Genomic DNA, 18620 nt, shown 5'->3' on the forward strand with positions numbered 1-18620 from the left:
GCGCAGACACCCAACGGCTCTGCTCCTGACGGCGCCGGGACATCGGGGTGGGGGGCAGATGGCTGCTGTCCTGGCATTCAGGGACAGAGCTGCCCAGCGGTTCACCAGGGCGGGGATTGTTCTGGAAGCCGCCAGAGACTACAGGGTGCTCCCGGCCAGAGGGTCCCTGCTGGGGGCTGCTCCGGAGAAGGCGGGCAAAGCCGACAGGCACTGGGTGCTGGCATCTGCCCGCCGGGTTTTGCACCTGGAGACATCCACTCACATCGGGGGCTCTTCCCTGCGGAGGAGCTGCTCCTCCAGGGGCCCAGGCTCCTGCCTTTATGAAGGACCGCAGCCCCTGTGACCTCATCCCAGTGCTCACCGCCACCCGGAGCCTGGCCTGCTCACTGGGGTACATCCCTCCTCCTGCAACGGAGTCCTTCCACCTGAAACCACAGGCCCCAACCCCCAGGGGCTATTCCCTGCCTACCTGGCCTCATGCCTCAACACCCAGCATGCAAGGGCAGGCCCAGCTGGCCTATGGTGGGGCCTCTCTGCCTTCTCCCACAGTCTATCCTTGTCGGTTCCTCTCATCAGGGGAAGAGAGTCAAACAATAAGGCCAACTATATGAACCTAGAGCGTGTCAGCCTCAATACTCTCGGGTGGTCAGCTCACTGGGGTGCCTCTCTGGGGTCCACAGCCCCCAAGTCATGAAGGGAGTGACCAAGAGGACTGCCCCATGTACCAGGAGTCTCCCAGGTCCCAGCTGGTCACCCCCCAGCACAGTAGCCCGGGGTCGCGCCAAGGCTGGCTCCCCGTTATCCAGCCCAGAGGACTGAAGAGGAACAGAGGGCCAGGCATGGGGGGACGTGGCCGTAAACCACGGGGCATGGCAACAAGCAGCATCTGGGGTTCCTCTAAAGGGGTGGCTGCTTGTCTTCCCCTCTCCCCTGGCAGGAAGGGGCTCCTGGTCTGATCACACCTCCTGCCTTCAGAAAGGCCCAGGAACACGGGGCTTCTTTGGCACTTCAGAATGATCACAAGTAATTTGCCTTTTTATTCATATAGAACAAAATTTACAAAGTCATTCATACAGTTTTTGTGGTTTTTTTTTTTTTTACTGACTTCGAAAATTGGGAATATTCAAAATACACTTTTACCCCACTCCATTCTGTCATTATTTACACCTATGTACAAGAGAAATGAAAGAGTCTCTGTGTGTGTGTGTGCAGGTGTGTGTGGTGTGTGTTGTCGTTGTCTCGTATTAAAAAGCTCTGCTGGTCGGGTGGGTGGATGGGCGGGCGGGAGGGCAGGCGGCGCGGTCAGATGGAGGTGCCGTGGGAGGTGTCCAAGGCCTCTGGAAGGACGCCCCCTGGCACAGGCTGGAAGGACATGGGGATGGGGGTCTTGACCGGGCTCTGGCGGAACAGTCCCCCATTGGGCGACCTGTGTTTGCACTGCATGGAGGGCATGGTGGCGGAGCTGCTCAGCGGCAGCGGCAGGTTGCTGCCCGGCCCTGACGACAGTGTCCGGCTGGTGCCGTGGCTGCTCTGCTCGGGCAGGAAAGTGCTGACCGAGAGCTGTGTGTTCTGGTACTCGCGTGTCGGCTCCAAGGCCTGGCTGGGAGCCAGGCCCCCCATCTCCAGGGCCGAAAGCTCAATGGACGCTGGGGAAATCTGCTTGTGGGCAATGTCTTCATCCATCAGGCTGTTCATGCGCCGGTGAACCTGCTCCAGATTCACTTCTTTATCCTGGAGGGAAAGCACAGGAAGGTCAGGCCGAGCCCTAACATGAGCCATGACTGGCTTTCTACGAACTCTGGGAGGCCTGGAGACCACCTCAGGCCTGCTCAGCCTGCTGGACACTGGGGGGAGGGGAGGGCGGGCAGGGGGTGAGCATTCCCCCAATCCCCCTGCACCCCCTCACACTGCCCCTAGGTCGCGAAGACCCAGCAAGCAGGTCACACCCGGATGCAGCCCTTGCGAGGAGATGCCTTGAAGAACTAGCAGAGACAAAAGGAGAATGAGGGAGTGCCCGTGGGAATAAACACAACCGGCCCTTGAGCCCCTGGGGTCCCCCATGTATTTGTCACAGAGTTTACAATGTTCAGGAAGCCTTGAGTGATCATCCCCATCATCCAACAAAAGGAGGCTTGGGTTCAGGAAGGTCAGTGGCCTCCCTTGTGATCGGCAGGGGTGGCCTGGGAAGCCTGCAGGAGGAAGTGAAGTCCTGGCTCACCCCGAAACCCCCGTCCCCCACCCCCCAGGGCAGGATCTCCAGAGACGCCAGCCAACAGGCATTTCCCTGGCTCCAAGGCTCACGGGGCCGATTCCTAGATGAGGAAGAGGGTGGGGATGGTGAGGAAAGGGACTTCTCAGATGACATTGCTGGTATCCAAAGCATTGAGACCGCCAAGATGGGTGACCCTCACCCTTGACTCTTTCTCCGTATAGCAAATGGTGGCAAGGAAATGGGTTTGGTTGTGTGCTTAAGAAAGAGAATAAAACGGAACAACTATCACTCCTTTCAAATAACTTGATGTTTCGTCTACAACATCAAAATAAATCAAGGAGGCCGAGCTGCTTAGAAGCTCCTAAAGGACAAAGATGATGCACTTTGTTTGCTTGGGGCCCCCAAGGAGGTGGGGCAGAAGACCAGGTGTCCATAGCCACCCCAGCTCCCCGATGAGGGGTTCAAAGTTTAACTCCAATTTGCAGGCAGCATGAGTATGCCAATGTGCCAGGCAAGGTCATGCCTACTGCTCAAGCTTCTGATGCCAAGCTCCTAGAGAAATACCATGTCAAAGCTCTGCTCCAAGACCAAACATCACAGGCTGTCTAATGGAGACACCCATAAGGTTGAGAGAGGAACTGTCCCCTGCCCAACTTGTAGGGTGGTTAGAAATCCCACAGAATGGAAAAGGCCTTGATGTGCTTTCAAAGGAGAAAAGGAACTGTACAAATCCGAGGGCCATCCCAGTGGCTGTTCTGAGCTCCTAGGAGGCTGGTGGGAGAGGGCTTTCACCAGAAAGAGGCCACCAAGTAGGTGGTGAAAGTCTCCCTTCCATGGGTGGGCTGACACCCGGGAAGTCTCAACCTAGCCTTCCTCCGGCAAGGACGTTGCCTCTGCAGTCTACTCTTTGTTGCCAGTGCCCCCTGGCACGAAGGCAGGCCCACGGCCCTCTCCGCACCTTTGCTGAGTTCATGACTGGTAGACAGAGGTTGGCTTCTGTGGGGCAGCTGCCGTCTTCCCAGACTCTTTCCCAGAAAAAGAAAACTAACAACACCCACAAGACAGTCAAGAACTCATTCCAGTTCAAGAGCAAAGAAACAAGCATCTTGTTGCTTGTTGAGAATCAGAAAGCCAACTGGCTTGAGGATGGAAGACACGATGGGGCCGCGGCTCTGTGTCCTGGATGGAAACAGATGGCTCGCAGAGCCCCACGGGCGGAGCCAACACTCCAGGGACCTGAGCCCCACACAGCAGAGCTCAGCTCCCGATGCAAGGAAACCAGCTCCAAGCTGAGGACACCTCTGGGTGGCAAATGTCGCTGGTGAAACTGCACGGAGTGGCTGGAGAGTACCAGGCCTTTACTCAGCCGGACTGACTGTGATGCATGTGTTGGTCTTTCATGGACTCTTTCAAGTTCATGAAAAAATACAAGACGCCAAATTCAGTTCTCTTAATTACTTTACAGCATATTGATCCAGCTCTGTGCAACCTTGCTTCCCTTCTCTGTGTTTTATCTGCTTTGTTTTTATTCTTGCCTATGAAACTCTTTTTAATAGTTTTTTAACCTGCTGTATTAGCCCCTGGCTGTTTTAAGGCCACCGTGCATCAATTAGCCCTTCCTAAGGACACCATGGTTTGTGTGCTTTGGGAAACTACTTCTTCCTCACCGGACGATGGTTTGGCAGGTGTCCTGCCCACCTGTAGCTAAGATGCAGGCCCACGATGCAGGCAAGAGCAATAGGACTGGATCTGAATCCTGAACTAAGAGAGAAAGACAGAAAAAGGTGATTGTCCTTCCAATACAGCAGTAGTACTTCAACAAACTTTCTGCGCCACGACCGTCCTCCTGGATCTTGTCCCCCAAGTCTGCGGACAAGCCTGACTCCTGCCCCCCAACCCATTCTGCTTCTCCAGCCGTCTCGTGTGCCCCCGATAGAACACGGATACAATTCTTTCATCGGCGTTGGCCCAAAGTCAGTGCCACAGCTATGTGGGTAAATACCTCTATCTCTTGGTTATTTTCATTTCAAAATATGGGACAGGCCACAAGTATCAGAGGTCTTGGAAGCTGGACACATTAAAAGAGAAGTTCAGACAATTTTGGGGTTTAATAATATAACCCTCCCTTCTCTTTGCAGACAGCGAAGCTCGTAGAAGGCTGGTTGAGCCGATGTCCCCGTTGGCAGAGCCTTCAGTTTCCATCAAAGGAAAACTGATGGACACGGGATTTGGGATCATGAGAAGCAGTGGTTAGTTACGGAATCTCACCTTTTCCTCCTTTAGATTTTCTTTCCAGGGCTTTAAGGATCTTTGGGGGGAATGGAAAGTAGTCAAGTTTAGAAGTGGACTAGTCTTCAGTGGGAGGCAAGTGTCTTGGTCCCAGCCCTGTTCACTCTGGAAGTGAGAAGGAAAGTGTCCAGGAGATGCTCCCCGTTTTGCTGGGGTCTAGAGAAAGGGGAAGGGGAATGTCCTGTCCAAGGAAGCCACCAGGAGGCAGAGAGCCGAGAGCCGGGGCCCAGTGAAGGGAGCCCCCTCTCTCCCTAATGCCACAGACACAAAACAGAAGGAGAGCCCTGGGGAAAGACCAACCACCCAGAATCCTTGAAAAAGAACGTGAGCGGAAGAGGTCTCCGAGATGGAATCCCTCACCAGGGGAGGTACAAGGGAGAAGAGGCTCCGAGAGTAGGATTCTAAAAGGGGTCGGCTGTGGGCCCCGGCCTAGCATACTGATCACGGCTGTGAGGACTTGACCTGGTAATACCAAAGCATCTAGAATAAAAACCAGCCCAGAGTGGAGGTGTGGAGACAGCCCAATTACCCTAGAATCAGTATTTTTGAGAGGAAAGAGCTTGAATCGTTTCCTGAATCCAAAGAGTTCTTCTCTTGCCTCAAGTTCAGGACAAATGAAGCCGTCCTATGAAGCGGCGGGTGTCGGCTTCCAGGGAGGCTCGTCATTAGCCCGTGACCTCCCTGTGTCAGGACGCAGAGAGAAGGTCCACGCCAGCCGAACAGACTCCCCGGGGAGACCTTCCCACCCCAAATGGCAGTCAAGTCATTAATACTCTGTGCACCAGCGGGACCTCATTGTACTCAGCTTCTATAGCGCTGGTAGCTCCGACGCGAGACGAACCCAGGAGGGCAAGGCGCCGCCGGGAGCTGCCCATACTTGACTGTTCAACTGGACGGCAAAACGAGAAGGGAAATGCCTAGCGCCCTGCGAGCACCTGCAGTCGGGCCACGTGCGCAGCGACGTCCTCAGCGGCCTGCCGGGGCTCGGAGCCGATGCGCAGATAACTGGAGAAACCCCCGTGTGGTCGATCCTGGGTCACCTGGGGCCGCAGGCTTCACCCCCACGAAGTCATCTCCAGGGGCCCCCCGCCAAGGAATGAGGAGGCGGAAATAACCCGCCTGCTCGAGGAAAGAGGCAGGAGTGATTTGAATAATTATCTATATTTTAGACAAAACGGGACATTCTATTATGTTATGCAAATTCAAATAATGGACTTTTTTATGTGAACTACATCAGTTTACATCCTCATTATCTCAAGTTTTCGGTGTTCAACCGCACGGAAACTTGCTGCTGTCTTCATTAATTTACTGCAGGTAACTGACCTAGTCAAACATCCCTGAATATGACAGAAAATTCACAGACCGCATTTTTCCACGAGTCCGGCTGAATTCCAGCTCTGCGCTTCTTACCTCGCATTAAACATGATGACAGATGCACCAACTGAGGTTACCGGGGACCCTCTCCCAGGCATTGTCTTGCAGGGAGATGAAGTTCTGTAATTAAGCCGCTGTTCGCCAACGTGGAAATAATTCAGCGTGCTGGAAAACGGTAATTAACTCAACTATCATCTATGTAGCAGCCGGTTACACGTGGGACTCGTTAGAACCAGCTTTGTGTGGTGTCCAGTGGCTTTTACTTTAAGCTGGGATGGAACAAAATGGGACGAGGGGCTTCCCCCCGGACTGCAGTGGTTGTAGAGGTGTGGTTCCCCACTCAGCTCTGAGACTGGCTGGGTTGCAAATGAGACCCAACGGTGGGGACAAGCACCATCCAGATGGTCTCCTTAAGTATTGCTCCAAAGACTTGCCCAACTCCAATGGGCTGGGCTGGAGGGCTGAGGATGGCCGTGGGGTGAGAGCGAAGCAGTTCAACAGTTGATGAAGTGGTCTTGGGAGATGATGGGCAGTTTCCTGAGCATCATGAGAAAGAGTTCTGATGCTCCGTCACAGATTTCACAGGAGAAGGCAACAAGAGGAGAGAGCTAATGAACACCCCCCGTCATAGATGGTGGCAGCGGGCACACAAGGGGTGAACCGAGACTCGGGGTGAAGAGAGTTGCTCAAGGTCATGCAACTGCACGGTAAGTGGAGCATCAGGATCTGAACTCACATCTACCTGGCTCCAAACACTGGGTTCTTTTCCACCATGCCAGGCTGTGTGTTCCCAATTCCCCCTCGGAAGGATGGTGTAGATCCATGGTTTTCGTCCTTGGAAGGATCTCAGAAGCATGTGTGGAACCTTTCGAAATGACAGTTGCGTAGATCTACCTGAAACCACCCCTTGGGGGATGGAGCCCAAGCATCTGTATTTCTAAAAAGCTCCAGGATTAATCACCTCTGAGGTGTAGCCATAATTGAAAGCCATTGATCCAGCTGCAATGATTACACCACAATTTAACATTAATAACGTTTTCCTTATAGGAGCCCAGGCTGGTTCATTCATTCGATAAACACTTTTGAGCTCCGAGCACCAGACGAGCTAATGTTCTGGGTAAAGCATCCGTCTTGGTCCCTGGCATACAGAAGGCGCTCAATACTCCAGTTACATCCATCACCGCGTAACCAGAGGCTCTGCTATCAGAGATGGGGCTAAGCGATGGGGATGCAGAGGTGGAGAAGTGCCAGCGGGCTGCGAGCGGGGGCAGGTGGCAGACCGTTGGCCGCCAGCGCCAGTGTGCGTGTGCAGGGAGGCAGCCCACGAGGGAGCGCGGGACGTGCTACAGGGCGGTCAACGTCTGAACTGGTCTTGAGCTACGCGCCGGCGTGTGGTCAGCATACACTTATCACCGGCGCGGAACATGCACTCGCTCCCCTCGCCCACCCGCTGAGAGGTCTGGTATCAGCAGCATAGCCGTTGGGCCAGGCTCAGTTCTCAGCAGAAGAGAGAAACTGGGAGTCAGAGGACGTCAGAGCGTAGCTGGGAGCCAGCATTCTGGCTCAAGAAAAATCCCAACACCTGTCGTTCCCCCAAATTTCCCGGAGAACGTTAGGTAGGATGCCCTGCTCCTGCACACAACCCAGGGGAGGCCCAGCGGCACACACATCCTTCACATCCCACCTTGTCCCTGCTACTTCTGCGTCCTGTTTCTCTGGAGCTAAGGATGCCTCCCTCCAATGTCCTCGAAGAGAATCAGGACAGTTAAGAGAACATGTGGCACAGAGAAGGTGCCCTGGGATGTGACGTGCCTTCCCCACCCCCTGACTGCCCACCTCTAGGTCCTTGGGAGGCAGCAGCACGTGGGCTCCCGCTCACCAAGCACGTCCCGGGGGCAGGTGCTCCTTATGGCCCTTTCCACACCTTCCTTCCTGGGACCTTAGGGCAATACTGGGTGGCTGCTCAAAGGACCGGGGGTGGGGGGTGGTAGGCACAGGGGACAATAACCCTTCTATGAGTTGAAGAAGCGCCAGAGCAGTGGAGGCAGAGAAGGGCACAGAGCCAAAGGGAGTGTCCCCGGAGACATATCTTCCCCAGGGGGAGGGGGGTGCTGTAGGGGCAGCGACTCTGATGCTGCCCCCCGCACCCTGGCCCCTGTCAGCTCCCGTCTACGGTGGCAGCAGGGCCCGGGCTGGGCAGGCAAGGCAGGAAGCACAAGCATTCCAGGCTCCTAGCCCAGCGACAGATGATTCATCCCTCCCTCTTCATGTCATCTCCCATTTGTGCGCTTCTCATCTTTATTTCATGAATATTTTATTCTCAGAGCAATGGCTCCATCGCCCCCATAAATCTAGAGGGTGGCTCTTCCCTGCAGCCGCGGTGCCTGCTGCACTCACCTGCACCGGGTAACTACATAATAGTCTGATTCCTTAGAAAAAATATGAGCCCAAACCCACATGAATATTAAGGGGTTGAACGCACATTACTACTCTTCCTCAAGTAGGTGTCTAAAGTCTGAAGACATCTCAGCACAAGCCGTTAAACACAGCTAGGACTACACCCAAAGACAGCTTTCGGGCTCCTAAGAAATATGGCCAATGCCCTGAAATGAAGCGCTCCAAGATTAACCGGACACTCTCACCTAATTGCAAATGCTGCTCCATAAAACATGGGCAACCAGTAACACAAAGTGGTTCTGGATTAAATACCGTTATTATTTGTCAAAGGTTTGAAATACGTGCCCCGACTATCCTGGTGTGCCAGCCCCCTCCTGGCGGCTCTTCCCTTCAGGAGGAGGTTCCGACCACTTGGCCTGGCACCCAAGTCCGTCAGAGCAAGCCCCTGCCCCTTGCTCCACTCCTTCCCGCTGCTGATGCTGACACTGTGGAGCTCCCGGAGGCGCGACTACTGCCCTCCCTGGGCTCACCCTGCCCCGAAGGCCACTCGCAATCTCCCCTCCAGCTCTAGGATCTGTACCAGCCCCTCAGCATCGGCTTCTAGCAACTCCAAGTCCCACGAGCTCTTCACTAGCCAGGACCTCTGCCCCCATGTCCCCACCACTCCCAAGTGGGGCTGGGTGTCCCCTTGGTACATCCGAGGTAGCCTCTGATCACTTGAGAATGCTCGTGCTCAACGAAGAGGTCAACCTCTCCGCCCTGTCCACCCCTGCGGGGGCACATTCCCCGAGGACGCAGGCTTGTGCCCCTATCGGCGTATTTATGAAAGGAAGAAGAGGGAGGGAGAAATTTCACTGGGAAATAGGGAACCTACAAAAACCAGGAAGAAGTCGGGCTACTTCCCTCTCCCACTGTGCACCCCTTCTTAGCAACACCAGAAGGGGCTGGAGGAAAGGCAGCGACTATGCTTTTCCAACCCACCTCTTTATTGGTCCCCATTCCTACCTGGAAGCAGGTGGGTGGCAGAGGCAGAAATTCCCGCACTTTCTAGGCAGGACCAATGTATTTCATCCCCACCTCTCGTGCCTGAGATCCTGGGCTTATGCAAAAGCCAGGAGAGAAGGCAGGGTGCTTTACTGGCAAGGAGAGAGCTGTTCCCCACAGGGAGCTGTTCCTCCCTGGTCTCCTGGTCATCCCTCTGCGCTTCTCTCTTTTACCCCTGCCTCCCATGTCTCTCCAATAATTGATCCCGATGCTGGTCCTTCTCCTCCTCCCCCTTCTCTCTCTCTCTCTCTCTCTCTCTCTCTCTCTCTCTCTCTCTCACACACACACACACACACACACACACACACACAGTGATCATTCATTCTGGGCCACTCAGGCCAGGCTTGTCCCTAAACACTAAACAGGGGATGTGAAGGGACGTGATGACTGGATGCAGATGAGGACGCCCGATCCAGGGGAAGAATGGCCTCTCTCTGCACCTGGCTCATGAGTGGCATCCTGGAGGGCTGAGCCTGGGCACTCACTCTGCCCATGCCATCCCCGTCAGTGCTCCCATGACAGTGAGGTTTGCGGGGAGCCCTTTCTGCTCCCCTGACCCAAGGACATTTGCACAGAGGAAATCAAGCTATGTATGGCTCATTGGGTTTGGAAAAAAAAAACTCAAAGCAAACAACACAGAGTGGGCGCAATGGGATCTGGTCCTCTCTGGTCCCATGGGGGCGAAGCTCCAGGCCCAGCCTACCACCCTCAGTGTACGCTGATGCTTCTGTGCATATAGGCTTGGGTGGTGAGACGCAATTCGGTAATGGGACATATCTGCGGCCTTTCCTTGAAACGACTCCTCAAATAATTCGCAGGTCCTCCCCGTGACTTTTTTCACAAAAAAAATCTCCAGGAGCCACAGACACGCAGGCAGATCATTACCCATCCCGCTGAGTGGCCTCCCCTTACGCCTCAGCCCGCCTCTGCTGCGGCCCAGGAGCGGGAGCGGAAGCAGGAGACCATGGGAGAGCCAAGCCCTGCGCTTCCTTGCAAGGAGGCACACGGAAGGCAGAAGATGGATGTCCCCAAACACTTCCAACACACTGAGTCCAACGGCAAGGTCCTTCCGGCAAAAACTCAGTGTGATGACGGAGAGTTGCTGCTGCCTGAGAGGAATGGAGAGTATGTTACCACCTCCACCCGTGGGGTCCCCGTTACAGACCCACTTAGGCGCTGTGGCCCATCACGTGGCCCAATTCTGGGCTGTTGCATCTTGTTTGGAACTTACACCTGCCTGTCGCCACATAATCTGCTGATTATGATTCTGAGGAGGCTGAGGTATATGCAGCACACCGTGGCAGGCCTGCCAGGGAATGGCTGGGCTCACGCCCTGCTGCCTGCATGTAGGCTTCTGCTGACAGGATATCACCCCCTGATTCCCCAGATGGCACTCTTGCCACCCTCCCTTTGGGGAGTGGACTCCAGGCTGCCTTGGTGAAGGCTTCATAAAAAAACAAAACAAAACAAAACAAAACAAGACAAAACAAAAAAACTCAAAGAGCTTGAAGAGTAAAACCCCAATAGAAGGAAGTGTCGTGGGCAGAATCAGCTTGCGGTTGGCAAATGCGAGGAGGGACGTGTGCCAGAACCTGGAGTGTGGACAGAGCCACGGTGATCCCTGTGCCGGGAGGGCCTGGATGGCTGTGGGCCCGGCTGCACCCTGTGAAGATGAGGCAGGGAGGGGAGGCAGGGATGAGGGCAGGGGCCAGTCCCTACCTGCATGCTGGAAGAGCAGAGCCCTGTGGCCCTTGATGTGAAAGCAAAGAGAACCAAGAAGGAATTCGGTTTCCTCTCTTACCCTACAGTTGTTCTCTCCAGGTCAGGGTGGAGGCACATGGGCGGGGCAGGGTAGGGAAGGGCTCTCTGGCGCTGCTCATGCTGTACCCGCTCTACAGATAAATACAGGACTTTAGTGGCCACGGCTGGTGCCTTGGCCCTTTGTTCAAACACAAAAACATCCCCTCCATTTGCTCTCTTGCTTTAAAAATCCACATAAAACGACACCAGCCCCCCACCCCAAATAAAACACTGCTGTCTCCACACGAGCGACTCCGGTAAATACTAACTGGAAGAAAACTGCCCAGTGTGGCTCTCCTGTCTCTAGGCTGCAGAAGGGAGAAGCTGCACTCAGGGCACGGACCTCTTTGGGGGTCTCCTGGTGGCACCGGTTGCTGTTCCACCACAACTCCAGGGCGGCCACCAGGCAGGCGAGGAGGAGGCCGATGGCCAGGATGCAGAAGACCCCAGCGAAGCTGTGCAGCTTGAGGGACTTGCCATCGGCTTGGGCACTGGCAGGGCTGGTGAGGTCGCAGCGGCCCATGTGCGGCCACCACTTCTGCTTGAGCACGTCGAGGTCCCCGGTGTCCTGCAACTCCAGGATCCTGCAAGACACAATCCACATGAGCCACACCACTGGCCCCCTGGATGTGGTCCTGGGGACCCCGGGTCCTCCCCCAGCAGGCTGGCCCTTCCAGAGACATTGCTGAACCGCCGCGGTAGCACTTCTGAAGCTGCTCCAGCCTTTCCCTTCCCCACCCCGTTCTCCACTCTGCAGGCAGAGGGCTCTGGACCGAAACACATCAGCCTTTGTCTCTCTCCTCCTCAAAAGCCTCGATGCTCCCTCCCACCCCGTCTTGCTGCCCAGGGATAAAGTTCCATAGCAAAGGACACAAGGACCCTTCATGTGGGATCAGGGCCAAGGCTCTGGGGATAAAATCGGAAAATACAGAACTGGATGAGGCAACCCTGAGACCATGGATTTACAAAGATGCTTTCTTTCAAATTCAGAAACAGCATCGGGAGTCTCTCCCGCTAGGATTCACCAAATTATTCACTCATTCGTTCATTTGGTCTGAGGAGTGTCTGCCTCGCTTGTGTAGGATGTCCCACATGGCTGCGGGGGAGATCAGAGACAACGACATGGACCTCGAAACAATCACAGCAATTGGTGTAGAGACAGAAGCTGTGATCAATACTAGGATATGGAAAGAGAAGAGCTAAGACCTGGTGCATGGGGAGGGTAGTCCAGGCTCGGGTGTTGCAGGAGGTGACAGGGGGAGCACACGCCTCAAGGAAGGTTGGTCATCAAATAGCACGTACTTGTCCAGCACATTCTACATGCCAGGACACATCCTAAGCACTGGACAAATAGTATTTTGTTCTTATGTCAACCCTTCGGGATGGTTCCTTCCATTTTCCCATTTTTCCAGAGAAGGAAATGGAGGCACAGGGAGATAGAGAGCATCTTGACTAAGTCACTTGGTGGTTGGCAGGGATGGCGTTCAACAAGGAGAGACTACCACCATGCTTGAGAGTCTGCTCTCGGCTATGTCCCCAGTATGTCTGAGATGTGACAACGTGGCCACTGAGGCTGGAGGATGGTGGCTGAGGAGGAGGATGGTGGGAGATGAAGTTGGTAAAGCAGGAAGAGCCAAGAACACAGGCTCGGAGAGGGTCTGAGAGGGAGTCTGGATTCCAACCCGCTGACCAAGGTGGGGCAGCCCGCGCTGCTCTCCTATTTCCCGTGTAGGTGTCTGGTTGGTTGTTGTCCTTTGTTGTGGTATCTGATGGATTCCCCCGTAGTGCAGGGGTCTGAACACTGAGCTAGTAGTAGCTGATCGTCCCCAGGCCCCTCCAACCTGAGCTCTTCCTTCTTCCCGCCTAGTTCATGGTGGTACAGCCGGGGGATAACACCTGCGGTGGCGGCTCTGAGCCCTCTGGGTGTGCAGTCAGGAGAAGCTCACTTGCAAGTGGCCACTTGAGGAGCTGGTCTCTGCCTGCACCTGCATTGCAGGCCAGCTCCGACTACAGGCTGAGGCTGGGCTCTGTGACTCCGCGTGGGCTGTGACTGGTGGAGAGGGAAGGTGACAGCCCAGAGGGAGTCCTCTGACCTGCCAGCACCGTGGGTGCAGCACAGCATGGCTCTCACGGGCTGTGAACAGCCTGGCTCTGTGCAAAGAGCAGGCTACGGAGGCCCCAGATCTTAGCCGAGTGCCACGGGACAAGTGACTAGCTGTCCCATCTTTGCAAGACAGACCCACAACCCGCCAGGTGAGCAAATCCTTCATGTCCGAGGCTGTATGTTACTCTCCATGGTTTCTCCTGAGCAAGCGCAGTGGGGCCCAACTTGGGCCATCAGTGGATGTTTGTTGCATCCATATATTATGAAGGCATTAATTGAATCGTGAACACTAATCTAAACTGAAATGGTCGTGGTGAGATAATGAGATAATGTCTGTCAAGTGCCAAGGACACAAGTCGGCACAAAAGACCTAAAATGCCGCTGTGCACGTAGGGGTTTGGTCATTGAGATAAATCCATGATCAGCATGTGCAGGTGCGTGCTCGGGCTCGTGCTCGGTAGGCTGCTGGGTGCCGCAGACCTCTCCCATGGCACAGCCATGATTAACTGGGCAGGTGCTGCGTCCCACTACCTCCGTGTGGCTCTGGACATGTTAGGGAAGCGGTCTACCAGTTAGCTCATGCTGAAAGGCCATCGCCTAAGTCTCCATTGGCAGGTCCCAGGAAGCTGGGCCTCCTGGCAGTTATAGGAACCCCAGGGCTGGGCACGCAAGATCTCAGAGCTGTGAGAAGCCTCACGGGCAGATGGCTGGCTCGCCGAGAGACAGCACAGCTTCGTATTTATTATGCGGATCCTGCTCTGACAGACACCAGTCCAAACCCAGACCTGCAGACACGCGAACCGTGGCAGGACACCTCTGCCCTTTGCAGCCCTTATTACAAAAACTGGAGATCAGGGGCAGCCCTGGTGGCTCAGCGGTTTAGTGCCACCTTCAGCCCAGGGAGTGATCCTGGAGACCCGGGATCAAGTCCCACGTCGGGCTCCCTACAGGGAGCCTGCTTCTCCCTCTGCCTTTGTCTCTGCCTCTTTCTCTCTCTCTCTCTCTCATGAATAAATAAATAAAATCTTAAAAAAAGAAAAAAACAACGGAGATCAAAATAACTCCTACCACAGAATTCTTGTGACAAAGTGGAAAGAGGGGACACAAAAAAATAAATAAGCAAAAAATCAAAATTAAAAAAATAAAAAATAAAAAAAGAAGAAAGAAAGAAAGAAAGAAAGAAAGAAAAAGAAAAAGAAAAAGAAAAAGAAAAAGAAAAAGAAAAAAAGAAAAAGAAAGGACACGTGGGCCCCACTCAGCTCAAGATCTGGCAAGTAGTAAGGGTTCCATAAAGGCTGGTTCCCGTTGCATGGTCCGATGGCCACGCTGACCAGCGGCCCTATCCAGTCCAGTATAGACACGGGCCGACTGATCATTTTCCATTGTTCTGATCCCCCTAACAGCCTGTAAAGTAGGTCTTAGCATGTCGGTTTTTATGTCTTGAAGACCTGAGGCTGAACATCTTAGATAACTTGCCCCCGGTAGCAATTAGAAGGTGGCAAGGCTGCTCTTCAGAGCTAGGTCACGCTGCCCCGGGAAGCCACGCTCTTCCCAGAACATCAGGCTGGTAAGTGCAGGCAGCCTGCTCTCGGAGAGTTCGGTTCTGGTCTAGGAGACCACGGACTCTGGCCAGAGCACGGCTGTGGGGTCTGACTCCTGCTCCTCCGCTCATCGACTGCAACATCAGGCAGGCTGCTTAGTTCTGCTGATGCTTCTCTTCCTCTTAATTGTATGCATTTTTATGCCTGATATTTATTCCGGGAAGAATGGAAGGCAATTTATTAGGAAAACATATAATAAAATAAAAACAAATCAAAAGGAAAATTTAAATATGTAAGCAGCAGAGGAAAGATAAAACAAGTCACGGGCACAAAACGAGGCCTAGAACGAGGCTAAACATAACGCGCGCCGTGATAATCCGTACTCCTGCTTAGGAATAAGCCGGAGTGATAATAGCCACTTCCTAGAGCCAGTTGTTCTATTTTTCCAGACAGATATAATTGCAGGTGCTTTCTTTTGGTCAATAGTCATGGAGCTGGCTACACAGTAGGTGCCCCATAAATGGCTATTAAGTTGTTAAACATTTATCGAATGCCTGCTCGGCATGCCCTGGTCCACGAACAGGCCGCAGCACGCAGCCGCCACCGTGCACACTCCTAAGGTGTAGGCCGCGGCCCGCGCCCTCAGCCAAAGCAAGGGAGCATATCTGCATGGCTTAATTCTCAGAACTAAGGGAAAGGAAGTTCCAGAAACTCCAGGGAAGACCAGGCTCTGCTACTTACATAAGACCTTTTTTCCTACCAATGGGATGGAGCGTTGCTACTCTGAGGCATGCCCCGCGTAGGGGCAGCTCACCGTTGTGTATGCACCTTACAACAGAGCTCCTTAAAGGGGCTCAAGAGGGGCTGCAACACAGAGACGGGCGGTGATAATCGGGAGGCTGGCGCAGTCCCCTAGGGACAGTTACTTACAGTCACGGAGCACCTGGCTTCCTCGTGAAAGCAGAGGGTAATGACCAGAATAACCAGGAAACTGGGCCAGGCACTTTGTTTATGGTCACTCTTGGGGTTGGGGGAGCAGCCAACAGAGTCTCCATGGTGCGACATTTACAATAGCACCTCACGGTCAGCAAGTGCATGGATAATGAGCAGCCCTGTCCCAGGGCAAGCCTGGATTCTGGGACCCCACACGCCGGCGCTGGTCCTGGTCCATTGCCCTCTAGGGCCACACAAAGGATGTGGAATTCCTTCTGCACCCAGCAGGCCTTGCAGTATTGGAAGTGAGCAAAACCACCCTCTCCTCGCCCGTTTTCTGCTCTGGGTTGAACATCCTTGGCTTCCCCTCGGAGCCGGTTTTGGCCCTTCTCTTGCCCTGACTCACTGAACAATCCAGCTGGGAAGCAAGCTCTCTCCTCTCTCCAGGGCGCCAACGATCGCTTCTGCAGACCGTGGGAGCTCTCTCGACAGTTCAAGTACATGGGGACCCTAAGCGTCCCTCACTGGGGACCCTGGGCTCCCGCGGGTGCTATTTTGGGCCCATCAGCTGTCTTGATGCTGCTGCCACATTGGCCCCACCAGCTCCCTTACCATGTGCCCCAGAAAACTGCTCACAGGCTGCTGGCGTGTGCAGTGCCCTGAGCCTCCTGTCTCAGAAAACCTAATGGGGTAAACCTCCGAACACCAAGGTAACACCCATCCTGGAGAGAAGCCCTTCCTTCCTTACACCTTCCATCTGAGCAATTGCTCGGACTCTGCTTGTCTCTCCAGGGAGCAGAGGGAGGCACAGAATGGATACTTGACTGAATTCCAGAAAAAAAACCCAAAGCTTCATTTAACATAATTAGTTCTACCCCTATTCCCAGGTTTGCAGACAAACCACTGAACGGATGGGTCACAGGGTGTCCTCCTCAGCCTGTCCCTGACGGGGTTTAGGTTCCACTGTTCATGATCACAGAACCCCAACCCACCTCTACAAGCAGGGAAAGGAGGCCGTGGGGATCGAGGGCCGGACGGCAACACGGGTGCAGGATTGGGGCTCAGGGACATGTGTTCTCACCCGGACTCTGCCAGGAGCTGGCTGAATGACCCTCTCCAAGCTTCGGGGTGTTAAACAAAGGACCTCCAGCCACTCTTGCCCCTCTGCATGAGTTACGCCTCAGGGCTCAGAGATGATGAGGCTCAACAAGAGATGGACGCCTCCCAGCAGATCACGCGGGCAGCTAACCAGGCCGATCCACGCTGGACGCCGGTTTGTCTCTGGTGCAGGGTAGCAGGTGTCTCTGCTTGGGCCATCGCCCGCCCCACGCAACCCTCCCCACCACTGTCACCCCCACCCCACCCCCACCCCCACGCGCTTGTGGGTTACTAGGAGGCAGATCTGGGGGGAGGGGGAGGGGCAAGGGTGGGCCGCCGTCCACTGTGCCGCGGAACACAGGTCCCTGGAGGCCCCAGCATCTGCCCCCTGGCCCGTGTGCACATGACGACAGTGTCAACGTGCTTCTCTGACCACACTTTTCGAGATTCCACATCGACACTTCCCACATTGACTTTTCTCACGGAAAACCAACTTGTGGAGTTCCTATTACTTATTGGGGTACATAATTGCTGGGTCCTTGTGAGATCCAATTAACTATGACTGGGCCTACCCGCTAAGTCCTGTTCGCCCTTGGGGCCTCAGGTGTCACTTCCTCCAGGAAGTCCTCCCTGGGTCCCCAGCGGGTCTGGTCTGCTCTCCTCTGCCCTCTTGCTGTCCAAAGAAGCCTCCCCGCCGCCCTGAGTGCCCTGTGTGGGCGCCCACGGCCACAGCACGGCCTGTGCCCCCGCAGGAGGGACCAGGTACTTGGCCTCTTTGGCTAGGGCCACCCGGGCCTAGCAGGTGGAGGGCAGGGGCGGGTGCTGGGGGAAGCCGGGGAGCCGGTGCGTGCGGCCCTTGTCCCAGGGGAAGGCCACCCCCCGGGACTGGGCGGACGGCGCCCACCTCTGGGAGAAGAGGTCCCTGTAGGGGCTGCCGTGCTGCAGGGCGATCCCGTAGCCCTTGCTGCTGACGCTGTTGCCGGTGACGGTCACGGAGCAGTCGTCGTCCGTGAGGGCCGCGTACTCCACCACCGCCACGTCCCACAGAAAGGCGTAGCTCCCCTTCTTCGCCTGAAAGACCAAAATCACAATGAGTCAGGCAGGCCCAAGTCGGTCTGGGGCGCGGGCAGCCCCCGTGGGATCTGTGGGACCCTCGCGTGGCCCCCGCCCGCCGGCCTGGCCACGAGCTCCCCTTGGGGGCTCGCCCTCAGGGGGGCCCTGTCCTTGGGGAGTGCACGAGGGTGAGCCAGGGACCTCGGACACACAGGGGCACCTGTTGGTCCCCACCTGGTATTCCTGCTTAGGACTCAACCCGGCCCCTGCTCAGGGTGAGCGTGGAAGTGGCCCTGGTTGCAGCGCCCGAATGGCCATGACTTCACCGCCAAGTCCCGCCCGCCCTGCAAGGTGAAGACCCTTTGAGCTCAGGGTCCGGTGACTGCGGTGCCACCTTTCAGGGTCCCCACAGTGTCCCCGTGTACACGGAGCTGCACCAACACGTACACATACACACATTGGCACGTGCGTGCAAGTGCAGATGCCGGGGCACGCGCACCCACATGTGCAGGAGCGCACGCAGCAGGCTTCCCCGTCGCCCGACGGCTGCACACCCTTCCATGAGGCACCTGCCCACGGCCACACGGAGGCCCACGTGCTCACGCACAGCCACAGAGCCCGTCTGGTCTCTCTGGGCCTTAACCAAGACTCTGCCCGCCGCCTGCGGACTCAGAGGGGAGGCAGCGGCTCTGCTTCATGGAAGGAGAAGCACCCGAGACGCCGTCACTGGACCCCCTGAAAACAGAGCCTACTGTTCCCGATGCGGGAGCGCAGG

At 55.4% G+C, this 18620-nt stretch overlaps 1 protein-coding gene across 12 annotated transcripts in view; it reads right to left on the reverse strand.

Moving 5' to 3' along the window:
* Nucleotides 1-1014: 1014 nt before the first annotated feature.
* Nucleotides 1015-18620, reverse strand: part of GRID1 (glutamate ionotropic receptor delta type subunit 1) — a 638811-nt gene continuing 621205 nt past the window's right edge. For 6 of the 12 annotated variants that reach the window (XM_072756400.1, XM_072756403.1, XM_072756402.1 and 3 more), the window contains 3 exons: nucleotides 17697-17863; nucleotides 11460-11700; nucleotides 1015-1731 (listed from right to left, as the gene is read on the reverse strand). In XM_072756400.1, the coding sequence (XP_072612501.1) occupies nucleotides 1303-1731; nucleotides 11460-11700; nucleotides 17697-17863 (837 nt within the window). In that variant the 3' untranslated portion in view covers nucleotides 1015-1302. Of the gene's footprint in view, nucleotides 1732-11117; nucleotides 11209-11385; nucleotides 11701-17696; nucleotides 17864-18620 lie in introns of all 12 variants that reach the window. The other 6 variants (XM_072756405.1, XM_072756410.1, XM_072756408.1 and 3 more) reach the window with 2 other exon arrangements.

The sequence above is a fragment of the Vulpes vulpes genome, chromosome 4 (assembly GCF_048418805.1).
Source record: "Vulpes vulpes isolate BD-2025 chromosome 4, VulVul3, whole genome shotgun sequence".
Taxonomy (NCBI): Eukaryota; Metazoa; Chordata; class Mammalia; order Carnivora; family Canidae; genus Vulpes; species Vulpes vulpes.